Source organism: Mustela putorius, unplaced genomic scaffold, assembly GCF_011764305.1.
Source record: "Mustela putorius furo isolate JIRA1106 unplaced genomic scaffold, ASM1176430v1.1 tig00003845_pilon_pilon_pilon, whole genome shotgun sequence".
Lineage (NCBI taxonomy): Eukaryota > Metazoa > Chordata > Mammalia > Carnivora > Mustelidae > Mustela > Mustela putorius.
This window is the reverse complement of record NW_025421998.1, coordinates 34,018,711-34,041,533: the sequence shown is the minus strand read 5'-3', so window position 1 is coordinate 34,041,533 and position 22,823 is coordinate 34,018,711. Positions and strand designations below refer to the sequence as shown.

The 22,823-nt window shown below is 38.8% G+C and overlaps 1 protein-coding gene across 4 annotated transcripts in view; it reads right to left on the bottom strand.

The window, feature by feature from the left end:
• Positions 1-22,823, bottom strand: part of CDK14 (cyclin dependent kinase 14) — a 599,713-nt gene that overhangs the window by 432,714 nt on the left and 144,176 nt on the right. For all 4 annotated transcript variants that reach the window (XM_045062692.1, XM_045062689.1, XM_045062690.1 and 1 more), the window contains one exon: positions 17,473-17,567. In XM_045062692.1, coding sequence (XP_044918627.1) covers positions 17,473-17,567 — 95 coding nt within the window. The remainder of the gene's footprint in view (positions 1-17,472; positions 17,568-22,823) is intronic.

Genomic DNA, 22,823 nt, shown 5'->3' with positions numbered 1-22,823 from the left:
TTATGTGATGTCCTCTCTTTATCCTGAAGGCTTCTGAGTCTTCGAAAGAGTCTGCTTAGTCTGAAATTAATAGAGCTACTCCAGCTTTCTTTTAAATAGCGTTAGTATGGCATCTTTTCTCTCTATCAATTTACTTTTAACCCAGGTCTTTATAATTAAGGTAGGTTTCTTGTAAGCAACACAGAGTTGGATCTTGTCTTTCATCCACACTGACAAGCTCTTTTACTTGGTGCATTTAGACCAACTATACCTTAAGTGATTTGGATGGAGATATATTAATATCGATCCTGTTTGTTTTCTTTTTTATCGTTTTGCCCCTTTTCTGCTCCCTCTTTTTCTGCCTCCTCTGATTTTAATTGAGCATTTTATATGATTCTATTTTATCTTCTTAATGTAAGATTTATACTTTTTGTAATCTTCATAGTGGATGTCCTAGAGTTTACACTGTACATTTCTAACTAATCTAAGTCTAGTTTCAAATAACACTGTATCAGTTCCTGGGTAGCAGAGTGCCTTCTAACAGTGTCTTCCATTGCAATCATCCACCCCTCGTGGATGCCATAATCTCCCAATACATGGTCACTATTTTTGCTTTAAATAGACAGGGCATTTCTAGTTCAACTAAGATGACAATAAAAGATTTTATTTTACTTTTCTTTATTCCTTCTCAAACACTCTTCTTTACAGAGATCCAAGTCTCCAACCTGTATCATTTTCACTTTGCTTAAAGTATTTCTAAAATTTCTCCCAAGTCTACTGCCAATGAATTCCCTCAGTTTTTCTTTGAGAAACTTTTTATTTCTCCTCCACCTTTGAAAGATATTTATTGGCTATAGCATTCTAGGGCGGTGATTTTTAAAACTCTTCTCTTAAGGATTTCCCTCCACTCTCTTCTTGCTTTTGTGGTTTCTGATGAGAAGTCTGATGAAATTCTTATTCTTTTTCCTCTGTAGGTAAAGAATTTTTTCCTCTAGCTTCATTTGGGATTTTCTCTTTGTCTCTGTTTCTCCACAGCTTTAATATGATATTCCTAGGCGTAGGGGTTTTTTATTTTTTGTTCTTTATTTTTTATTTTTTATTTAAACATAAACACATACTTGGTGTGTTCTAAGCCTCATGGATCTGTGGCTTGGTATCTGTAATAAATTTTGGAAAGTCTTCTACATTTTTACTTCACATACTTCTGTTTGATTCTTTCTTCCGCTGGTATTCCAATTATCCATATGATACTTTTTGGTATTATCCCATAGTTCTCAGATGTTTTTATTTTTCTTCTTCTTCTTTGCATTTCAGTTGGGAAGGCTGTTTTTTACTGACCTGTATTCGAGTTCTCTGACCCCTTCTTCAGCTGAAGTCTACGAAGCACATCAAAAGCATGTTTCATTTCTGTTACAATGTAAATTCTCTTTTCTTTTGATTCTTTTGATTCTTTCTTAGATTCTTTCTTTCCTCATCTCTCTTTACGTTACCCATCTTTTCTCACCTTTTGTCTACTTTTCCCATTTAGGCCCTTAATATATTAATCACAGTTATTTTAAATTCCCTCTCTGGCAACATTCAGACCAATCTGTTTTTTCAGGCTGTATCTTTTCCAATCTTTTTGGATGTTTTGTAATTTTTTGTTGAAAGCCAAAGCCAAAGCTAAAGATTTATGTTAATCTGGCTGTGCTTACTGTTTGTTGTTCCTGCAGGTACCAGAGGCTTCAAATGATTCCAGTGTTTCTGTTTTTGTCTCCTCCTGACTCGAGGCTTCCATTATTAGTACTCTTCCTCAAAGAGGGTTCTGTGTCTGGCTAATCTCTAAGCTATAATCTACTATTATTACACTGGAGCCCCATGGGCTATCATGATGGTAAGGTATAAGGGAGTGTGAACATTCCCAAAGCTTTTGAGTGAGTCTGAATTCATTTAGTGAGCCTGCATCGTGGGATTTGACCTTCACAAGCGTATATATATTTGACCTTCACAGCAATATAGCTTTTTTCGACCCTTTTTGACCCTCTACTTCCTTCCCTAACTGCAGTGTTCCCAATCTATTTCCTTGAGGCCCTGACCATTATTGAGTATGGTGTCTCCCACTTATGTGAGACAGAAAGGCTGGAGAGAGTCTGAGTGGGAGAAATTCCTTTCTATCACTTGGGATAAGGCTCTAGAAAGACTTCTGCCTGCAGAACAGGCTTCTGTGATGGAAAACACTTCGGATGTATTTTATGATGATTCTTCCTCTTCCCCTGCCAGAGCCCCAAGGGGATCTTTCCATGATCTTCACTGTGAGAACCCCAAGGGGTTCCTGAAGGCAAAACCCAAGAAAATGTGGGGGCCTATGACTGTGGTCCCCAAGAGTACACACTCTCACACTAGACCACCGCCCATCTCCAGCAACTCATAAAAATTACCATTTAAGTATCCTCCCAGTTTATAGCTCCAGCAGGTTGTGCTCCCAGTGAGGGGACTTAGGCTAGTTCTATCTGGATAGGTCTCTATCTCTCCAGAATTTAGTACAGTGGTTTGTCCTGTGGCCTCCATTCTCTGATGAACTAAAGTTTCTCATGTTCCATTCGCCTAGCCTCTTCTCTTTGAAATGATAGGAGCATCAGCTTCCAAGCTTTTTGCATATTGGAAATGAAGCCATTAGTTTCACTTCCTATATTTCAGGATACTCACTCAGAGAACCCCGTCACCATGCTATAAGAAAGCCCAAGACCTGGGAAGAGCCAGCACCGACGTGCCAGCCATGTAAGCCATGTGGGCAGTGGATCCCTCAGATTTCAGTCAGGCTGCACAAAATGATACCAGATGGAGAAGAAATAAACTTTTCCTGCCCTTCTCTAGTTGCAGATTCATGAGCAAAAAAATGATAGCTACTTCTTTAAGTCTTTAAGTTTTAGAGTGGTTCATTTTGTAGTAATATATAAGCAGAACATTCCTAACATGATCCTCAAGGCTTGAACATTTCTCAAAATCCAATTCATACCAATCTCCCCTGAACACACCCCATGTCACCCAGGGCTCTCTGAGTCTGTGGAACACACCAAGCCCTCCTTGGGGTCTGGCCTGAAGCACTGTTGTCCCCAAACTTTCCTTGGTTGGTCACATCTCCTTTGGCTCTAAGAGTAAGTGTATCCTCCTCAGCAAGACTGCCACTGTCCATCCATCGAAGGTGGGCTTATTACCCATCACCCCGCTCATGCAAATATATACAGCCCACTACTCTCTATCTTCTTTCTCACAACTCTCTTTTCTTTTATGCAATTTAAATTACAGATTTGTCTGCTGCCTTTACTTGTTTTTCTCTCCCCCACTAGATGATAGGCTTCATGAAAAGAACTTAGTTTTGCTTACCATGATCTATCCATCACCCAGCCCAGTACACAGAACATACTAGGGTCTTGGCAAATATCTCTAAAGGAAGGAGCTCTTTTAACCAGACATGACGAAAGAGAAAGAGAAAAAGAAAAAGAAAAAGAAAAAGAGCAAGAGAGAGGAAGGAAAGAAGGGAGGAAGGAAGGAAGGAAAAATGGCAACTGCCCAGGAACGCCTGGGTGGCTCTGTTAATTAAGCATCTGCCTTCAACTCAGGTCATGATCTCAGGGTCCTGGGATTGAGGCCCGCATCAGGCTCCGTGCTCCAGTGGGGAGTCTGCTTCTCCCTCTGCCATTCCCCCTGGCTCATACATGTGCACTCGTCTGCTCTCTCTCTCTACACAAAAATAAATAAATAAAATCTTTAAAAAAGAAAATGTGAACTGCCTCTGTTCATTCCTTGTTTAGATCAGGGCTTCCCGACCTTGGCACTTTTGACATTTTGAGCCAAATAATTCTTTGGTATGAGAGACTGTCCTATCATTTGTAGGATGTTTCACAGCTTCTCTGGCCTCTAGATGCCAGTAAGACCACCACCACTCTCCCTAGGTTGTGAAAAACAAAAAATACTTCCAGATATCATCAAACGTCTCCTGAGAAGCAAGGTCAAAGAACCAGTTGAGAACCACCGGTTTAGAACAGAAAGATGCTACTTCCCTAGCATCCTGGTTGGAACTAAAAGAATCACAATGATAATGAAGCAACTCAGGAATGCGGGTATGCTTTAAACTGAAACCAATCTTATCATAATATCCTTCCCCTTGTCCTCCTCAAAAACCACTTAAAGTGAACCACGGGAGAGAGAATCAAGAAGACCTGACATTATGGTAATTGGAAATTCTACCCTAACTCTTCCAAAAAATTCCTCCACTAACCAAAAAAATGCCTCCATTTTCACCAGCTGGGCATATCTGATATATGACCACAATTCTGAAGACAGCAAATATCACAGATTCTTTTGAGGGTGTCCTAATCCAATGATCAAAGGACTCTGGTAATAAAAAGGGCGAACAGAGGCCGATACATTTAAACACTGTCTAATCGGAGAGTTATTTCTGTACAGTTTAGTCTAATAATTGAAGTCATGCTTCTTGCCTAAACAATATCCTCATTGTCGCTTTTGTCAAAAAGATTAGGCATTGTTTGTTTATCTGCTGCAAGCTAAATGAAACCAGCTGTACGGATGAACCAGACTCCAATGCCTTGCATTCTTCCCCTAAAGGAAGTCAGGGCTGATTCTGCAATCTGAATAGACTTTTGGGTTTTTTTAATTAGCAGATTTGGTGGGTGGGCCATTATCCTCCTTGGCCTAGGTAAGGATAAGAATTCTGCTTTTTCAACTTTCACCTAGACAGAAGGAATACCCGTCTGAAAATTAAAAGGCGGAAACTCATTTACTCCATTAGCTTTTTTCTTTCTAATCCAATTTCTCTTGTTGGACACTGTAATGCTGTATTTTGTGCATGAAATTACAAAGCTAACACTGATAACATTATCATACTACGATGCCACTTTCATACCCTGTGATTAATAGCACGGATACAGGCTTGATCTTTAATGTGGGTGGTGATAATAAGCTTTGGCCTGTGGACCCAAAGTCTAAAAGAAAACCAGAGCAGACCTAATGAGAAACAGAGACTGGGCCTCAGGAGCCTCCTGCAGCGGAGCTCATAAAACGTAATCAGATTTGCCTCTTTTGTGGCAGGCAACCTCTCAGGGCGCTGGAGAGTGGCATGACAGTCCAGGTGTCAACACTTAAGATCGAAACTTCAGTGAACCAAGAGTCCAGCATTTTCCATGTGGGCATTTCTGATTTTTAGAATTCCTCAAACTCCTCCTGATAGTGTTTCAATGGAGTCGACCTTCAGGGCAAGCAGTAAGAGGCACCTCTTTAATCTCCCATATTCTGAAAAGGTGGTTAACTGCCACAGCCTTTCTCCTCGCTGCTGCTTGTTTTAATTAACAGCATTTCTTCCCCCTATTTCTCCTGGGGCTTTGAAGAGCTCTTTGAAATGTGTTTAGTAGAGTTCAGTCTGGGTTTGGCATAGTCTCTCAATTTATGAGGTCGTTTAATTCAAGCTCAATTATTCAGCACAAATTGGCAGAATGAAATGCTAAAAGAAGATTGGCACTTTCAATCACATAAATCTCATGTTACATAAAGTGAGCAAATTTGTCCATTGTTCTTATTGACCTCTGAGATAACAATTTACGGCTGGCACAAACCAGCTTGGGCAGGCTTCTCTGTTGAGCAGGCTCCCGCAGGAGTAACCCTTTGGCACCGTCTCCTCAACAGAAACTGAAGATAAGCAGAAAAAAAGGACCAGAAATCAGGACCATCTGTGGGATGACTTAGTCTAAATAAGTCGAATACTCTAATTCCAGAGATGGAAAAAGGGCAGGTTTTTCCTTCTCTAAATGACACAAAGTGTAAATGATCAAAAGCAAGCCTCTGCAGCCTCACGGCCCCCCTAGGTAAGTAGGACGGAAAGAAGAGGATTCTGTTCCAGCCAAGAGGAAAGATTCATAACTTCTCAGCACTCATGGCAGGGTGCACAACGGGTTGGGGGTGGGGAGACTTCAGACATCTAGGTGAGACCTGGGTGTACTCGGCCTGTAGATCCAGTACACTGAGCCGCACGCGGTCCCACCACATCTCCAGTCTGAGGAGTCTGGCTGTGGTCCGAGCTCTTATCTAGGACAGCCAGGCCCTCATGGGTGCTCACACACAAAGAACCCACCCACCCTGCCAAACAACATTGCTTAAAACCAATTCCACTTTAACACTTAGATGTAGTACTTTTCACTTAATCAAAATCTGCACAATAATCCAAATGAATCAGTTTGCTTTTCACTTAAGGCTCCCAGTCTTTAACAAGTTTAGTGGAGAGTCTGATAACAGAGGGTGAAAATATATCTGTTTGGGGACCATAGCCTAAAAGACAACTGTCCCAAGAATTTCTGTGAATACACACAGTGATGAGGGAGGCTTGATTTAAAAGTCCTGAAGCTTAGTGTTATATTTCCTAGCTCTGCATCCTGGTAAATGGCAAGATTACATTCTTTTTTTATGCAAAATAAGTCAATCAGAGAAAGACAAATACCAAATGATTTCACTCATATGTGGAATTTACAAAACAAATGAGCAAAGAGGAAAAAGTAAGCAAGAGAGATAGAGTTAGAGAAATCAAGAAACACACTCTTAACTTAGAGAACTGATGGTGACCAGACAGGAGGTGGGGAGTGGACTGGTGAAACAGGTGATGGGGACACAGGAGGGCACTTGTCATAATGAGCACTGCGTGATGTGTGGAAGTGCAGAACGACTATACTGTACACCGGAAATGAACACACCACTGTATGTTAACTAACTGGAATTAAAATAAAAACTTTTTTAAAAATTAAAAAAATAAAAGCACATGAGGTTGTGAATTTGATCAGTCACCCCTGGAGAGAACATATTTAAAATACTTTAGTCGGGAGGGAGTCAAGATGGCGGAGAAGTAGCAAGCTGAGACTGCTTCAGCTAGCCGGAGATCAGCTAGATAGCTTATCTAAAGATTGCAAACACCTGAAAATCCATCGGCAGATCGAAGAGAAGAAGAACAGCAATTCTGGAAACAGAAAATCAACCACTTTCTGAAAGGTAGGACCGGCGGAGAAGTGAATCCAAAGCGACGGGAAGATAGACCCCGGGGGGAGGGGCCGGCTCCCGGCAAGCGGCGGAGCAACCGCGCACAAAATCAGGACTTTTAAAAGTCTGTTCCGCTGAGGGACATCGCTCCAGAGGCTAAACCGGGGTGAAGCCCACGCGGGGTCAGCGTGGCCTCAGGTCCCGCAGGGTCACAGAAGGATCGGGGGTGTCTGAGTGTCGCAGAGCTTGCGGGTATTGGAACGGGAAAGCCGGCTACAGAGACAGAGCCGACAGTAAGCTCGCAGCTGCAGCTCGGGGTTACCTTGAACCGGTCGCAGGCTCTGTGAGCTCGGAGCGCGGCCAGAGGTCAGGCAGGCGGGAGTAACTGGGCGCTGTTCTCTGAGGGCGCACTGAGGAGTGGGGCCCTGGGCTCTCGGCTCCTCCGGGCCGGAGACCAGGAGGCCGCCATTTGTATTCCCGTCCTCTGGAACTCTACGGAAAGCGCTCAGGGAACAAAAGCTCCTGAAAGCAAACCCGAGCCGATTACTCACCCCGGCCCCGGGTAAGGGCGGTGTAATTCCGCCTGGGGCAAAGACACTTGAGAATCACTACAACAGGCCCCTCCCCCAGAAGATCAACAAGAAATCCAGCCGAGACCAAGTTCACCTACCAAGGAGTGCGGTTTCAATACCAAGGAGAGCAGCAGAATTCCAGAGGAGGAGAAAGCCAAGCACGGAACTCATGGCTTTTTTCCTGTGATTTTTTTTAGTCTTGCAGTTAATTTAATTTTTTCTTTTTCATTTTTTTTTTCTCGCCTTCGGGTAAAATTTTTTTTTTAACTGTTACCTTTTTCTTTTTTAACGATTTTTTACTAGTTTATCTAATATATATATATATATATATATATATTTTACATTTTTCTTAGGTGTTTTCTTTTTTTAAAATTCTTTTCTTTTCTTTTCTTTTTTTTTTTTTTCTTTTTTCTTTTTTCTCTCTTGCTTTTTGAACCTCTTTTTATCCCCTTTCTCCCCACTCACGATTTTGGATCTCTTCTAATTTGGTTAAAGCATAATTTCCTGGGGTTGTTGCCACCCTTTTAGTATTTTACTTGCCCCTTCATTTACTCTTATCTGGACAAAATGACAAGACGTAAAAATTCAACACAAAAAAAAGAACAAGAGGCAGTACCGAAGGCTAGGGACCTAATCAATACAGACATCGGTAATATGTCAGATCTAGAGTTCAGAATGACAATTCTCAAGGTTCTAGCCGGGCTCGAAAAAGGCATGGAAGATATTAGAGAAACCCTCTCGAGAGATATAAAAGCCCTTTCTGGAGAAATAAAAGAACTAAAATCTAACCAAGTTGAAATCAAAAAAGCTATTAATGAGGTGCAATCAAAAATGGAGGCTCTCACTGCTAGGATAAATGAGGCAGAAGAAAGAATTAGTGATATAGAAGACCAAATGACAGAGAATAAAGAAGCTGATCAAAAGAGAGACAAACAGCTACTGGACCACGAGGGGAGAATTCGAGAGATAAGTGACACCATAAGACGAAACAACATTAGAATAATTGGGATTCCAGAAGAAGAAGAAAGTGAGAGGGGAGCAGAAGGTATACTGGAGAGAATTATTGGGGAGAATTTCCCCAATATGGCAAAGGGAACGAGCATCAAAATTCAGGAGGTTCAGAGAATGCCCCTCAAAATCAATAAGAATAGGCCCACACCCCCGTCACCTAATAGTAAAATTTACAAGTCTCAATGACAAAGAGAAAATCCTGAAAGCAGCCCGGGAAAAGAAGTCTGTAACATACAATGGTAAAAATATTAGATTGGCAGCTGACTTATCCACAGAGACCTGGCAGGCCAGAAAGAGCTGGCATGATATTTTCAGAGCACTAAACGAGAAAAACATGCAGCCAAGAATACTATATCCAGCTAGGCTATCATTGAAAATAGAAGGAGAGATTAAAAGCTTCCAGGACAAACAACAACTGAAAGAATTTGCAAATACCAAACCAGCTCTACAGGAAATCTTGAAAGGGGTCCTCTAAGCAAAGAGAGAGCCTACAAGTGGTAGATCAGAAAGGAACAGAGACCATATACAGTAACAGTCACCTTACAGGCAATACAATGGCACTAAATTCATATCTCTCAATAGTTACCCTGAATGTGAATGGGCTAAATGCCCCTGTCAAAAGACACAGGGTATCAGAATGGATAAAAAAAACAAAACCCATCTATATGTTGCCTCCAAGAAAACACATTTTAAGCCCGAAGACACCTCCAGATTTAAAGTGAGGGGGGTGGAAAAGAATTTACCATGCTAATGGACATCAGAAGAAAGCAGGAGTGGCAATCCTTATATCAGATCAATTAGATTTTAAGCCAAAAGACTATAATAAGAGATGAGGAAGGACACTATATCATACTCAAAGGGTCTGTCCAACAAGAAGATTTAACAATTTTAAATATCTATGCCCCCAATGTGGGAGCAGCCAACTATATAAACCAATTAATAACAAAATCAAAGAAACACATCAACAATAATACAATGATAGTAGGGGACTTTAACACTCCCCTCACTGAAATGGACAGGTCATCCAAGCAAAAGATCAGCAAGGATATAAAGGCCTTAAATGACACACTGGACCAGATGGACATCACAGATATATTCAGAATATTTCATCCCAAAGCAACAGAATACACATTCTTCTCTAGTGCACATGGAACATTCTCCAGAATAGATCACATCCTCGGTCCTAAATCAGGACTCAACCGGTGTCAAAAGATTGGGATCATTCCCTGCATATTTTCAGACCACAATGCTCTAAAGCTAGAACTCAACCACAAAAGGAAGTTTGGAAAGAACCCAAATACATGGAGACTAAAACAGTATCCTTCTAAAGAATGAATGGGTCAAACCGGGGAAATTAAAGAAGAATTGAAAAAAATCATGGAAACAAATGATAATGAAAACACAACGGTTCAAAATCTGTGGGACACAACAAAGGCAGTCCTGAGAGGAAAATATATAGCGGTACAAGCCTTTCTCAAGAAACAAGAAAGGTCTCAGGTACACAACCTAACCCTACACCTAAAGGAGCTGGAGAAAGAACAAGAAAGAAACCCTAAGCCCAGCAGGAGAAGAGAAATCATAAAGATCAGAGCAGAAATCAATGAAATAGAAACCAAAAAAAACAATAGAACAAATCAACGAAACTAGGAGCTGGTTCTTTGAAAGAATTAATAAAATTGATAAACCCCTGGCCCGACTTATCAAAAAGAAAAGAGAAAGGACCCAAATAAATAAAATCATGAATGAAAGAGGAGAGATCACAACTAACACCAAAGAAATACAAACTATTATAAGAACATACTATGAGCAACTCTACGGCAATAAATTTGACAATCTGGAAGAAATGGATGCATTCCTAGAAACATATAAACTACCACAACTGAACCAGGAAGAAATAGAAAGCCTGAACAGACCCATAACCAGTAAGGAGATTGAAACAGTCATTAAAAATCTCCAAACAAACAAAAGCCCAGGGCCAGACGGCTTCCCGGGGGAATTCTACCAAACATTTAAAGAAGAACTAATTCCTATTCTCCTGAAACTGTTCCAAAAAATAGAAATGGAAGGAAAACTTCCAAACTCATTTTATGAGGCCAGCATCACCTTGATCCCAAAACCAGACAAGGATCCCACCAAAAAAGAGAGCTATAGACCGATATCCTTGATGAACACAGATGCGAAAATACTCAACAAAATACTAGCCAATAGGATTCAACAGTACATTAAAAAGATTATTCACCACGACCAAGTGGGATTTATTCCAGGGCTGCAAGGTTGGTTCAACATCCGCAAATCAGTCAATGTGATACAACACATCAATAAAAGTAAGAACAAGAACCATATGATACTCTCAATAGATGCTGAAAAAGCATTTGACAAAGTACAACATCCCTTCCTGATCAAAACTCTTCAAAGTGTAGGGATAGAGGGCACATACCTCAATATCATCAAAGCCATCTATGAAAAACCCACCGCAAATATCATTCTCAATGGAGAAAAACTGAAAGCTTTTCCGCTAAGGTCAGGAACACGGCAGGGATGTCCATTATCACCACTGCTATTCAACATCGTACTAGAGGTCCTAGCCTCAGCAATCAGACAACAAAAGGAAATTAAAGGCATCCAAATCAGCAAAGAAGAAGTCAAATTATCACTCTTCGCAGATGATATGATACTATATGTGGAAAACCCAAAAGACTGCACTCCAAAACTGCTAGAACTTATACAGGAATTCAGTAAAGTGTCAGGATATAAAATGAATGCACAGAAATCAGTTGCATTTCTCTACACCAACAGCAAGACAGAAGAAAGAGATATTAAGGAGTCAATCCCATTTACAATTGCATCCAAAACCATAAGATACCTAGGAATAAACCTAACCAAAGAGACACAGAATCTATACTCAGAAAACTATAAAGTACTCATGAAAGAAATTGAGGAAGACACAAAGAAATGGAAAAATGTTCCATGCTCCTGGATTGGAAGAATAAATATTGTGAAAATGTCTATGCTACCTAAAGCAATCTACACATTTAATGCAATTCCTATCAAAGTACCATCCATCTTTTTCAAAGAAATGGAACAAATAATCCTAAAATTTATATGGAACCAGAAAAGACCTCGAATAGCCAAAGGGATATTGAAAAAGAAAGCCAACGTTGGTGGCATCACAATCCCGGACTTCAAGCTCTATTACAAAGCTGTCATCATCAAGACAGCATGGTACTGGCACAAAAAAACAGACACATAGATCAATGGAACAGAATAGAGAGCCCAGAAATAGACCCTCAAATCTATGGTCAACTAATCTTCGACAAAGCAGGAAAGAATGTCCAATGGAAAAAAGACAGCCTTTTCAATAAATGGTGCTGGGAAAATTGGACAGCCACATGCAGAAAAATGAAATTGGACCATTTCCTTACACCACACACAAAAATAGACTCAAAATGGATGAAGGACCTCAATGTACGAAAGGAATCCATCAAAATCCTTGAGGAGAACACGGGCAGCAACCTCTTCGACCTCTGCCGCAGCAACATCTTTCCTAGGAACAACGCAAAAGGCAAGGGAAGCAAGGGAAAAAAATGAACTACTGGGATTTCATCAAGATCAAAAGCTTTTGCACAGCAAAGGAAACAGTTAACAAAATCAAAAGACAACTGACAGAATGGGAGAAGATATTTTCAAACGACATATCAGATAAAGGACTAGTGTCCAGAATCTATAAAGAACTTAGCAAACTCAACACCCAAAGAACAAATAATCCAATCAAGAAATGGGCAGAAGACATGAACAGACATTTCTGCAAAGAAGACATCCAGATGGCCAACAGACACATGAAAAAGTGCTCCATATCACTCGGCATCAGGGAAATACAAATCAAAACCACAATGAGATATCACCTCACACCAGTCAGAATGGCTAAAATCAACAAGTCAGGAAATGACAGATGCTGGCGAGGATGCGGAGAAAGGGGAACCCTCCTACACTGTTGGTGGGAATGCAAGCTGGTGCAGCCACTCTGGAAAACAGCATGGAGGTTCCTCAAAATGTTGAAAATAGAACTGCCCTATGACCCAGCAATTGCACTACTGGGTATTTACCCTAAAGATACAAATGTAGTGATCCAAAGGGACACATGCACCCGAATGTTTATAGCAGCAATGTCCACAATAGCCAAACTATGGAAAGAACCTAGATGTCCATCAACAGATGAATGGATCAAGAAGATGTGGTATATATACACAATGGAATACTATGCAGCCATCAAAAGAAATGAAATCTTGCCATTTGCAACAACATGGATGGAACTAGAGCGTATCATGCTTAGCGAAATAAGTCAAGCAGAGAAAGACAACTATCATATGATCTCCCTGATATGAGGAAGTGGTGATGCAACATGGAGGCTTATGTGGGTAGAAGAATAAATGAAACAAGATGGGATTGGGAGGGAGACAAACCATAAGTGACTCTTAATCTCACAAAACAAACTGAGGGTTGCCGGGGGGAGGGGGTTTGGGAGAAGGGGGTGGGATTATGGACATTGGGGAGGGTATGTGATTTGGTGAGTGCTGTGAAGTGTGTAAACCTGGTGATTCACAGACCTGTACCCCTGGGGATAAAAATATATGTTTATAAAAAATAAAAAATTAAAAAAAAAATAAAATAAAATAAAATAAAATACTTTAGTCAACATCATCCTCTCTTTCCCTTTGAAAACCCCACATCATTTTACCTGGCCCTTTTTTACTGGATTCTAGCTCATATCACAACATTCTAATTTATTTTAAGTTATTTAGGTATGGACCATCTCCCTCCAAGACTGTGAAGTCTCTTGAGGTCAGAATCTGCATGTGATTCATCTCTTCTTCACCTACAGTATAAAAGGGGCATCAAAACAACACAATAAACATTCATCATTAGTTGAATAAGCTCAAAAAAAATGTTAACAAGTCTCTTAATGTATAAAAGTCCCTGGGAAAATCCCTGAAAGGTAAAATGATGATTCTGAAGTACTAAATTAAAGACATTCGTAAATGCTATCTATTTTTCAATGCAAAGTATTATACAATGCATAACTTTTTAAAATCTTATATTAAATGCTACAGAGATTTAAAAGAGAGAACATAATCAGGAAACCAAGCTAGGGTAGAGATTCACAGTCAGGGTGATGATAAACTGCCTCCATTCCCCCAAACACACACACAAAGTAAGCACAAAGGATGCTGGAAAACACTGGTTTTTAAAAAAAAAAAATTCTACTCAAATATGAAAATGTGGGAAATCCAAAGCTTTTATTTAAAAAACTAAAAAGCTGAGTTCTGTATGTTGACATGTTTGCAGCACCAACCATACTCTCTAGAACCAAGCTCCTTTTTTTTTTTTTTTAAGATTTTATTTATTTATTGGGAAGAGAAAGAGTGAGCACACAAGCAGGGGGATAGGCAGAGGGAGAAGGAGAAGCAGATGCCCTACTAAGCAGGGAGCCTGATGCCCAGACTTGATACCAGGGACCCGGGACCATGGCCTGAGCCATCCAGGTGCCCCTAGAACCAAGCTCTTTACCAAGGCGGCTACACAGTATAAGATCTCAGTCAACTTCTTCCCAATCTATGTGTCCCTGCATAAATAAAATATTCAAGGGAATTCAAGGCAATAAAAAGTCTCTCTAGTCCTTCTGAAGTTTCTAAACTGTAGCTACCAGCAATTACACCTGAATTAACAAGTACGCAAACACTGAGGGAGGGAGGGATCTGCCTTGCTTGTATTATTTAAAGAACCATGAAATAAAAGATGACTGACTCAAGATACACCATAAATAGTAAAAGAAGAACACTGTCATGAATGCAGTGCCCAATTACTGAGGTCTGAAATGTGTAAGTGTTAGAGATTGAATTATACCTTCCAAAAAAGATAAACTGAAGTTTTCATCTCTAAAACCTCGGAATATGACACAGGTTCTTGGGAAATAGGGCCTTTAGCAGAGATAACTGAGTTAAAATGAAGTCATGCAGGTGGGCCCTGATCCAGTATGACTAGAGTCCTTCTGAAAAGGGGACATTTGGATACAGATACACACAGGAGACAACAGTGAAGAGGAAGGTGGAGACTGAGGTGCTGCGTCTACAAGCCAGCAATGCCGGAGACTGCCAGCTCACCGCAGAAGCTGGGAGAGAAGCAGGGAACAGATTCTCTCCCCTACAGAACCAACCATCAGAAGGACGGAACCCTGCCAAGACCTCGCTCTTAAGACTTCCAGCTTCCAGAACTGCGAGAAGATAAATTTCTATTGTTTAAACCACCCAGTCTTCGGTCTTTGGTTTCCGCAGCCCTAGCGAACTAACACAGCGAGGTTGTGGCAAAATCCCAACTTGACCAATGTGATTCAAGGTGTAGTTATAAAGCACTCACAAACTAGAAATCAGTGAGATCTCTGCAAATACCAGGCACCTCTATTAAAAGATAATGATAGCTGCCCTTGGAGACGATGCTAAAGATAACGTTTAAAGATGGAGCCAGAGTGCCGACATGTATGGGAGGGGGGTGAGGAGTCCTAGAATGGGGGAGGCACAGCATTTCGGCTGGCTACTTAAATTACAGCACTTCAGGGGACACATCAAACCAACTCAGCTCTCCAGCGTCACAAGATGGCACGTAACTACTGGGCTCTGGCCTGACCTTGCCACCCTAAAGCAAGCAAGCACAGGCAACCTGTCCTCTCTTAAAGCAGGTGAGTGGTCAGTGACTTTCATCTCCAGCCGGAGGAAATTAAATGCTACATGTGACCAGCGGGCTTGAAGCTGCTTGAGAAATGCTGACAAGATACATTCAGGCCTGCTGGAGTGAAGAGTATTAACTGTGCAGAACCATCCTTCTCAAAGATTGCAGCTACTTAAAAGACAGCCTTTTGTTCGAGCGTAATAAATGGAGGATTTTTCAACTATCTCCAAGATTTTGACATAAATCACAAAGTTCAACATTTAATAGAGTTATTAACTTACATTTGGATATCAGCTGAGACCATCTTTTTTGGGAAGGCACTTCAAAGTCATTGTTGTGTTTCCTTATAATGAAATAATATGTTTGCTTCTGTTTGATTCATGATTGCAACAAGCCAGAGCATATGTGCGAACCATCTGGAATATTCAACAAGGACCAAGGCTTTCCAAGGAAGGCCTTATACTGTGCAAGCAGTATTGTATAATGGTTGGGAAAAGAATGGCTGCAAACCAGAGAGACGTGAGCCAAAAACAAGCTTTGCCACCAACCGTGTGGACTTGGACAAGTGGCAAAAACTCCAAGCACCAGGATTCCTAGTGAAATGGAGGTGATAATTATAGGAACTATCTTTACAGAGCAACATGAGAAGTGGTGAGACAACAGATATACCATACATAATACAAAATAATTGATTAATCCAGTGTAGTGATCCTTATGTTATAAACATTAATTGCACAAGTAATTTTTATATACTAAAGAAGTAACTTTTTTTCTTCAGGAAAGTATATAAAGTTTCACACACAACCTCTATTAAAATTTGCTCAGCAATATTCTATAATGCTCAGACCCTTGAGTTAAGTCATTAACAGCCCTTTTTTTATTCCCCATCATGTTGCTTTTGCATTCAAATTTTTTTTTAAGATTTTATTTTTATTTATTTGACAGGCAGAGATAGTGGGGAAAGCAGGCTCCCTGCCAAGCAGAGAACCCAATGCGGGGCTCCATCCCAGGACCCTGGGATCATGACCTGAGCTGAAGGCAGAGGCTTAACCCACTGAGCCACCCAGGAGCCCCGCATTCAAAATTTTTTTAAAGACTTTTTTGGTAAATATTCAAAACCTCAAAATTAGTATTACTATTTGTTACTTATATTATTCCTGAATCCTTACTTACATATCTTCCTTTGTCAGAAATATTTCTGAATCTTCATAAAAAAATAAGTAAGCTATAAGACTATATTCCAGAAAAGCCAAAGATTACCTAAATGGTCAAAATTTCCAATTATGTGTTTAGAATGTTCCTTCAGAGAATTTTGCACTACATGTTTCTATGTAATTAATTAGGTTAGAATTTCCTATCTTCCATAATGACATAAAAGAGAGACAAAAACAGGGATGGTTCAGAAAATTGATTTTCAACATTATTTGGTAATGCTATTATGGTAAGGCAAGGTTTCTATCTCCTACAGTTATTTGAGAAACAGCATTATATTTTTGCATGCCACCGAATACAGTAACTCCGCATTCTTTAATCAATAAGAGAGAGGGAGGAAGCCGATCAGAAACACAGAGGTAAGCTTTTCAAGAATCCAAACCTGTGCCCGACCGCAGGATAGTATGGGGCGGGGGTGGTGGAGATGACAGCAGGAGGAAAGGTTGTTTCTCCATGTGAAAATACATGTTATATAATGTCAGAATACTCGGATAAGAAAAAAGAAAAAGTCTGCTTTTTTTTTTTTAATTTAGTGATTTCTTCATATAGAGTAAAAGCTCAATTTAAAAAAAAAAAAAACAAGAATGGCCAATATATTTGACTTTGTCAAATCAGTACTCTTATTCTTAAGCAAGCACTAAACCTCCAGAAGAAATTAATCATATCATTCACCTGGAAACGAATTCTCATTTGAGGGTTCTAGCCTCAGTGTTGGGGGAGAAGGGCGGGGGGAGGACAGAAAAGATAAATTGGACAAGTCTGCAAAATTGTTTGCTAGCAGGCAAAACCAATTCTGCTAATTTTTACACTTCTTAAAACAACAACAACATAAACTGAGAAGGAAAAATCTACTGTATATTAAAGGAGAATTATTTAAATAAATATTGTTAATTGCTAATAACCAGTATTAAAAGAGCAGGTACATTTTCAATGTGAAATATTAAAAACCAAATGAACTTACTTGCTTTTCCCTTTGTATACTGTAGCATAAGATCCTTCCCCTAGCTTTTCCAGTTTTTCATATGAGTCAGCTTTTCCAAATTTGGGACTTGTCGGCTAAAAATGGAGCAGAGGGCAAACAAAACAGATTGTATCAAACTAATCAACAATAAATAGGCCAATTTTGCTAAAAATGTATAGATTCTGTCACTTTTTAAAATAACTTTTCTTTTTTTTTTTTTTAAGATTTTATTTATTTATTTGACAGAAAGAGAGAGTTCACAAGTAGGCAGAGAGGCAGGCAGAGAGAGAGGGGAAGCAGGCTCCCCGCCGAGCAGAGCCCAATGCAGGGCTCAATCCCAGGAACCTGAGATCATGACCTGAGCCAAAGGCAGAAGCTTAAGCCACTGAGCCACCCAAGTGCCCCATAACTTTTTTCTGATATAAGAATAATTTTTTCTAAAAAACAACATAATAACTATTCAGGATACAAAACAGAAAATGCAAATAAATACAATGTAGAAAAGTTCACATTTACCCATGATCTATCTGTCCACCAAGAAAGAACCACCATTAATATTTTGGTATCTCTTCTTCCAGTGCTATCTATATGCTGATGGCTGCTTTTTTACATAAATGGGATTACACTAAACATACTGATTTTAACCTGCTTCTCCTCCCCGCGACTCAATATATAATGAGTATTTTCCATGTTATTATATAATCTTCTAAATTAGGGGTCAGCAGCACCAAACTACTACCTATTCATCCCACAAACTTAGAATAGTTTCTATTTTTTAAAGGGGGCAGTCAAAAGAAGAATAAAATCTCTAGCATGAAAAGATTATATATGAAAATCAAATTTTAGTGTCCATGAAGTTGATCAGAACATAGTCATGCATGTTCATTTCTATATTGCCTTATGACTTGAAAGCTACAACAGAGTCACAACTGCAGCAGAGGTGACACAGCCAACGAAAACGAAAATGTTTACTCTCTGACCCCTGTTATAAATCATGACCATGTGATATTCAGCCAGATAAAGGTACTGCTCCAACACCTCTTCACAATAATGCAAACAAATAATCAACAATGTATCACTCAGATATTACTCATTAACACAAAAGGAACTGTCTTATGTATTATAAACCATCCTTGAAGGTTTAGCTGCAGCAAAATAACTGTTCCCGAAGACATGGTACACCCCATCAAGACAATAAAAGTGCTAAAAGTGAGTAGTCCCTCTTGCTGTCCCCAGCTCCTAACTCAACTTTGACCAGATAGCAAGAAATGGGGAGTGCTATGCTCCATGGGGCAAGTTATCTATTATTTTCATGTCGCTATAAAAAGGTAATATCAAAACATATCAAAAAATGATAATTACATGAGAAATTAAAAGCATTTTAAAGGACCATCCAATCTCAGTTATAAATACATAAATAATTGATTTAAAAAGTTGCTGGTGATTGTATTACTGCATAATTAATGAATTTTAGAAGCTCAGGAAAAGAACCTCTTGCAGAAAGTTTATAGCACACTATCCTTGAGCATGTGCTCTTATACCACTTACAAAAAAACATAACATCCTGGGAATGGATCTGACTCCCATCATTTATAAAGACACCATGTGGCAAGTGGAACACATGCTTCTTACCTCCTTCCCACCCAAAATGCTGCAGTGACTGAGAAGATAGTTTTCAAAAACAATAAACCAGAAGCAGGAATGGGAAACAAGAAAACGTGCCAATACTTGATCAGAAATTTTGAAAAATTCTGAAAGACAGACAGTAAACAGGAATCAAAACTTCAGAGAAAAGACTGGGGTGACCTAATGCCCCAACCTGGAGAAGAAGAGCAACACAAAGAAAAGAAGCAGGAGTCTCCAGGTAAATGTGAAATTAATCAGCACAGCTGAGCACAGGGTGTCCCAAGCAAAGGACAGGGACATCTGCACAGAGGAGAGACAACTGAGAGGATGAGTATTCAGGAGAGAGGGGCAGAGCACGGATGGAAATAGCCACTGCCTAGAAAAAGGATGAGTATCCCCCACTCCCAAGCTGTAATCCCTGCTCTCTCACACAATCACTACAGATGATTTACAGAAAACCAAATAAGCTGACAGCAATTCTGAAATACAAAAATGAGTATATAATAAAAAATCACCAATCGTTCCAGGAAAATCAATACCTGGGAAAAAAGGCATACTACTTAATGGGCAGGTGAACCAAAACCTGGGTAAGAGAGTTGACATTGCAAAGAATAACTCTGAATACAAACACCCGATATGTTCAGAGACACTGTATCATTTAAGAAGAAACACTTAGAAATCTAGAGATTAAATATTTAATCAATGAAATAAAATATTCAATGGGCAGTGAATAAAAGAATAGACATTCATTAAAAAGTGATAAGCTCAATGTTTGAAGAGAATTCTCCTAGAGAACTCTAAGGAGAGGTTGCATCTAAATAGAAAAAATATCCAATCGGCATAATATTCTCACAGACAACAATGACTGCAAAAAGACAGGCAACATTTTCAAAATAAATAGTGGAAATGATTCTGAATCACTAAAACTATACTCAAAATAGTCCTGTCGGTGGGATGGAAAAGCTGCAATGTTGCCATCTACAGAAAAAAAATCTGGATATAAAATTCTGTATTCTCTCGATATGAGATGTAGTTGGAGTGATAGGCGAAGTGCAAAAAGGCAAGGAACACTAGGAAAAAAGAAGCAACGGCAGGCTGAGATGTCTTCCATTGATCAGGACAGACTGCAGAAGCTGAGTAACTCCAAATGCATATGTTTTACTATGTTTCTTAACTCTTCAAAGGTCGTCACAAATAATATGAATTGGATACACAAATCCCAGACAAATTAGGGAAAAAGGAATAGAAGGACACCATGTCACGAGGAGAGGGATGAAACAAAAAGTGAAAGGTCAGAGGAAGGGGGTGCTCAAGAAGAAAATGGGTTAAGTAAAAGTTCATAAAATAAGAGCTTAAGTTTAACCATATTGACTGTGTAAAACATAGCATCAACTGTATTGATTATAATAAAAATAAATAAGCAAATTTCCTTTATTAATAAAAATTTCTGATTGAAAAAACAAAGAAAGTCTAGCAATACGCTATTAAGAAGAGGTAAAATTAAAAAGAGTAAATCTGAAAATACAGCAAAAAAGTAATTTTACAAAATAATGCAGTATCGCAATACTGATGGACAAGATAAAATTCATAAACAAATAGATTAAATTAGTAATATCATAAAAATGAACATCAATAGCCACAAAGAAATTTAATACTCACAAACTAGTATGAATCAATTAGCATAGTTTTGAAGTGTACGAAATAACTGCAGGTAGCAATAAGAAATTGTCAAATTCATGGTGATAATGGGAAACAAACATACATCACTCAGACATCAACAAAGCAGGCAGACAAGTAATAAGTAAGGGATTTATGAACCTGAATATGAGAATTACCATTTTAATCTAATACACATATTAATACATATTCTTTTCAAGCACATTAATTTAACATCCACAAAAAAAAAATGACCACATTCAATATCCAAAATTGCAGAAACATCTTGTTACTTTTCCTGAACACAATGCAATGAAATTTGCAATTAAGAACAAAAGGAAAACTTAAATAGTTTAGCTGTGTGAGTGAAAAAGAAAATGAAAATTGAAAATTCATAAATAAATAGGTGGCACAGAAGCCACGACATTTTAAGACCCAGGGAGACAGCCGAATCAATACACACAAGAAAATATAAATACATACGCACATACTAGAAGAGAAGAAAGGCTGAAAGTAATATGAATTAGACATACTAAGAAGAGATTAATAAAGACAGTGGACCACGTATTCTCTTCTTCATGAGACTTGTAAGGTACAAACCATGTGTTGAGTTGAATCAAGTAAAACTTAATGGAAAATTACATTCAAAATCGCCTGACTAGTCCTGTGTGGGTTATGTTCTCATGCATTTTTCATCACCGGGAAACAGCTTGCGAATGTCACACTTTACCATCACCCTCCTGAGCCCAAGTTTTAAATAGAAATTTTAAAACCTATATTAAACTTCAGTATAAAATGATCTTCAATGGGGAAAATATTGTGTTCACAGTTCCACTCTAAATTATTTAAAATTAGAATGAGAAGTCTGTGTTTGCTTTTGTGCTCCTTTAAGAATAAATCTAATCTAAGTTCAAGAAAGAAGCAGCAGAAAATTACCTCTTTACTCCTATTAGAAGATAAACTGCTAATGCGTATTTATAGCAAGTACAAGACACAGTCACACAACACTAGTAAAAGAACAGGAAGCCAATATTTTCTTTTCCTGAAAAGGCATAAATAATTTCCTAAAATATTTTACTCTTTATAAACTGCCTTATATATTTGAGTTGATGTAATCGTTTGAAGATACAGACCACACTATCTGTTCTACGTGAAGAAATAGAACTGAGAAAATCAGAAAAACAATGAGAATATGCTTTTTAAAAAAACACACCCCATTTATGCACAAGAAATTCAAGTAAAAGAAGATGCAAATAGCACAAAGTATTCTATTTATCTAATTAAGTGTATTTGGATGCATTAGCTACCATGATCCATATACACCCTATTAATACACGATGGCAGAAAATTAATACTTTGCCACATCTGACACTAAGGCAATCAGTGTTATTTTTCCTGTGAAACCAATATGTATACATTGCAGGAATACACTGTCATCTACAGATCAATCATGCTAGCTTCACAGCTCCATACACATATAACGTCTCTCTAAAAAATTTTATCTACAAAAGAATGGGCCTATGGAATAGGACATAACTTTAAGATAGTCTGAGCTTTAGGAGTTAGAGTCTTGTAAAATTAGTTCCCTATTTTAAATGACCAGAAATTTTCTGATCTGTAATTACTACACAAACAAATAAGGAATCCACCTGCAAAGTCATTAAAGAGGCCAATAATAAAATACTGCCCATCAAATGAGTGAAAGTAAGAATAATTCAGAAGGAGAGGTCCTATTTTGTTTGATAATTAAAGTTCAGGCCCTTGGTTTGCCAATTTTTTTTCTTGCAACTTTATTAAATCATCACATTTAAACAGATGCTAGATCAAACCCGTATGTACTCAACCCTAAATATTATCTTTGCCTCTTTGCTGTCAGGAGTATGGGTGGACTGCAAACAGCTTCATGGGGCAACTATTTATTCTCTGCTTATCACTTCCCTACTAGAGTGCAAGCTTTAAGATAGCACTTCAGACAACTGGAAATACTGAGGGCTAATCAGCAATCACTAACCAACACTACCTGCACAAAGATGTGGAATTTAATGAGATAACGTAAATACATTTTTTAA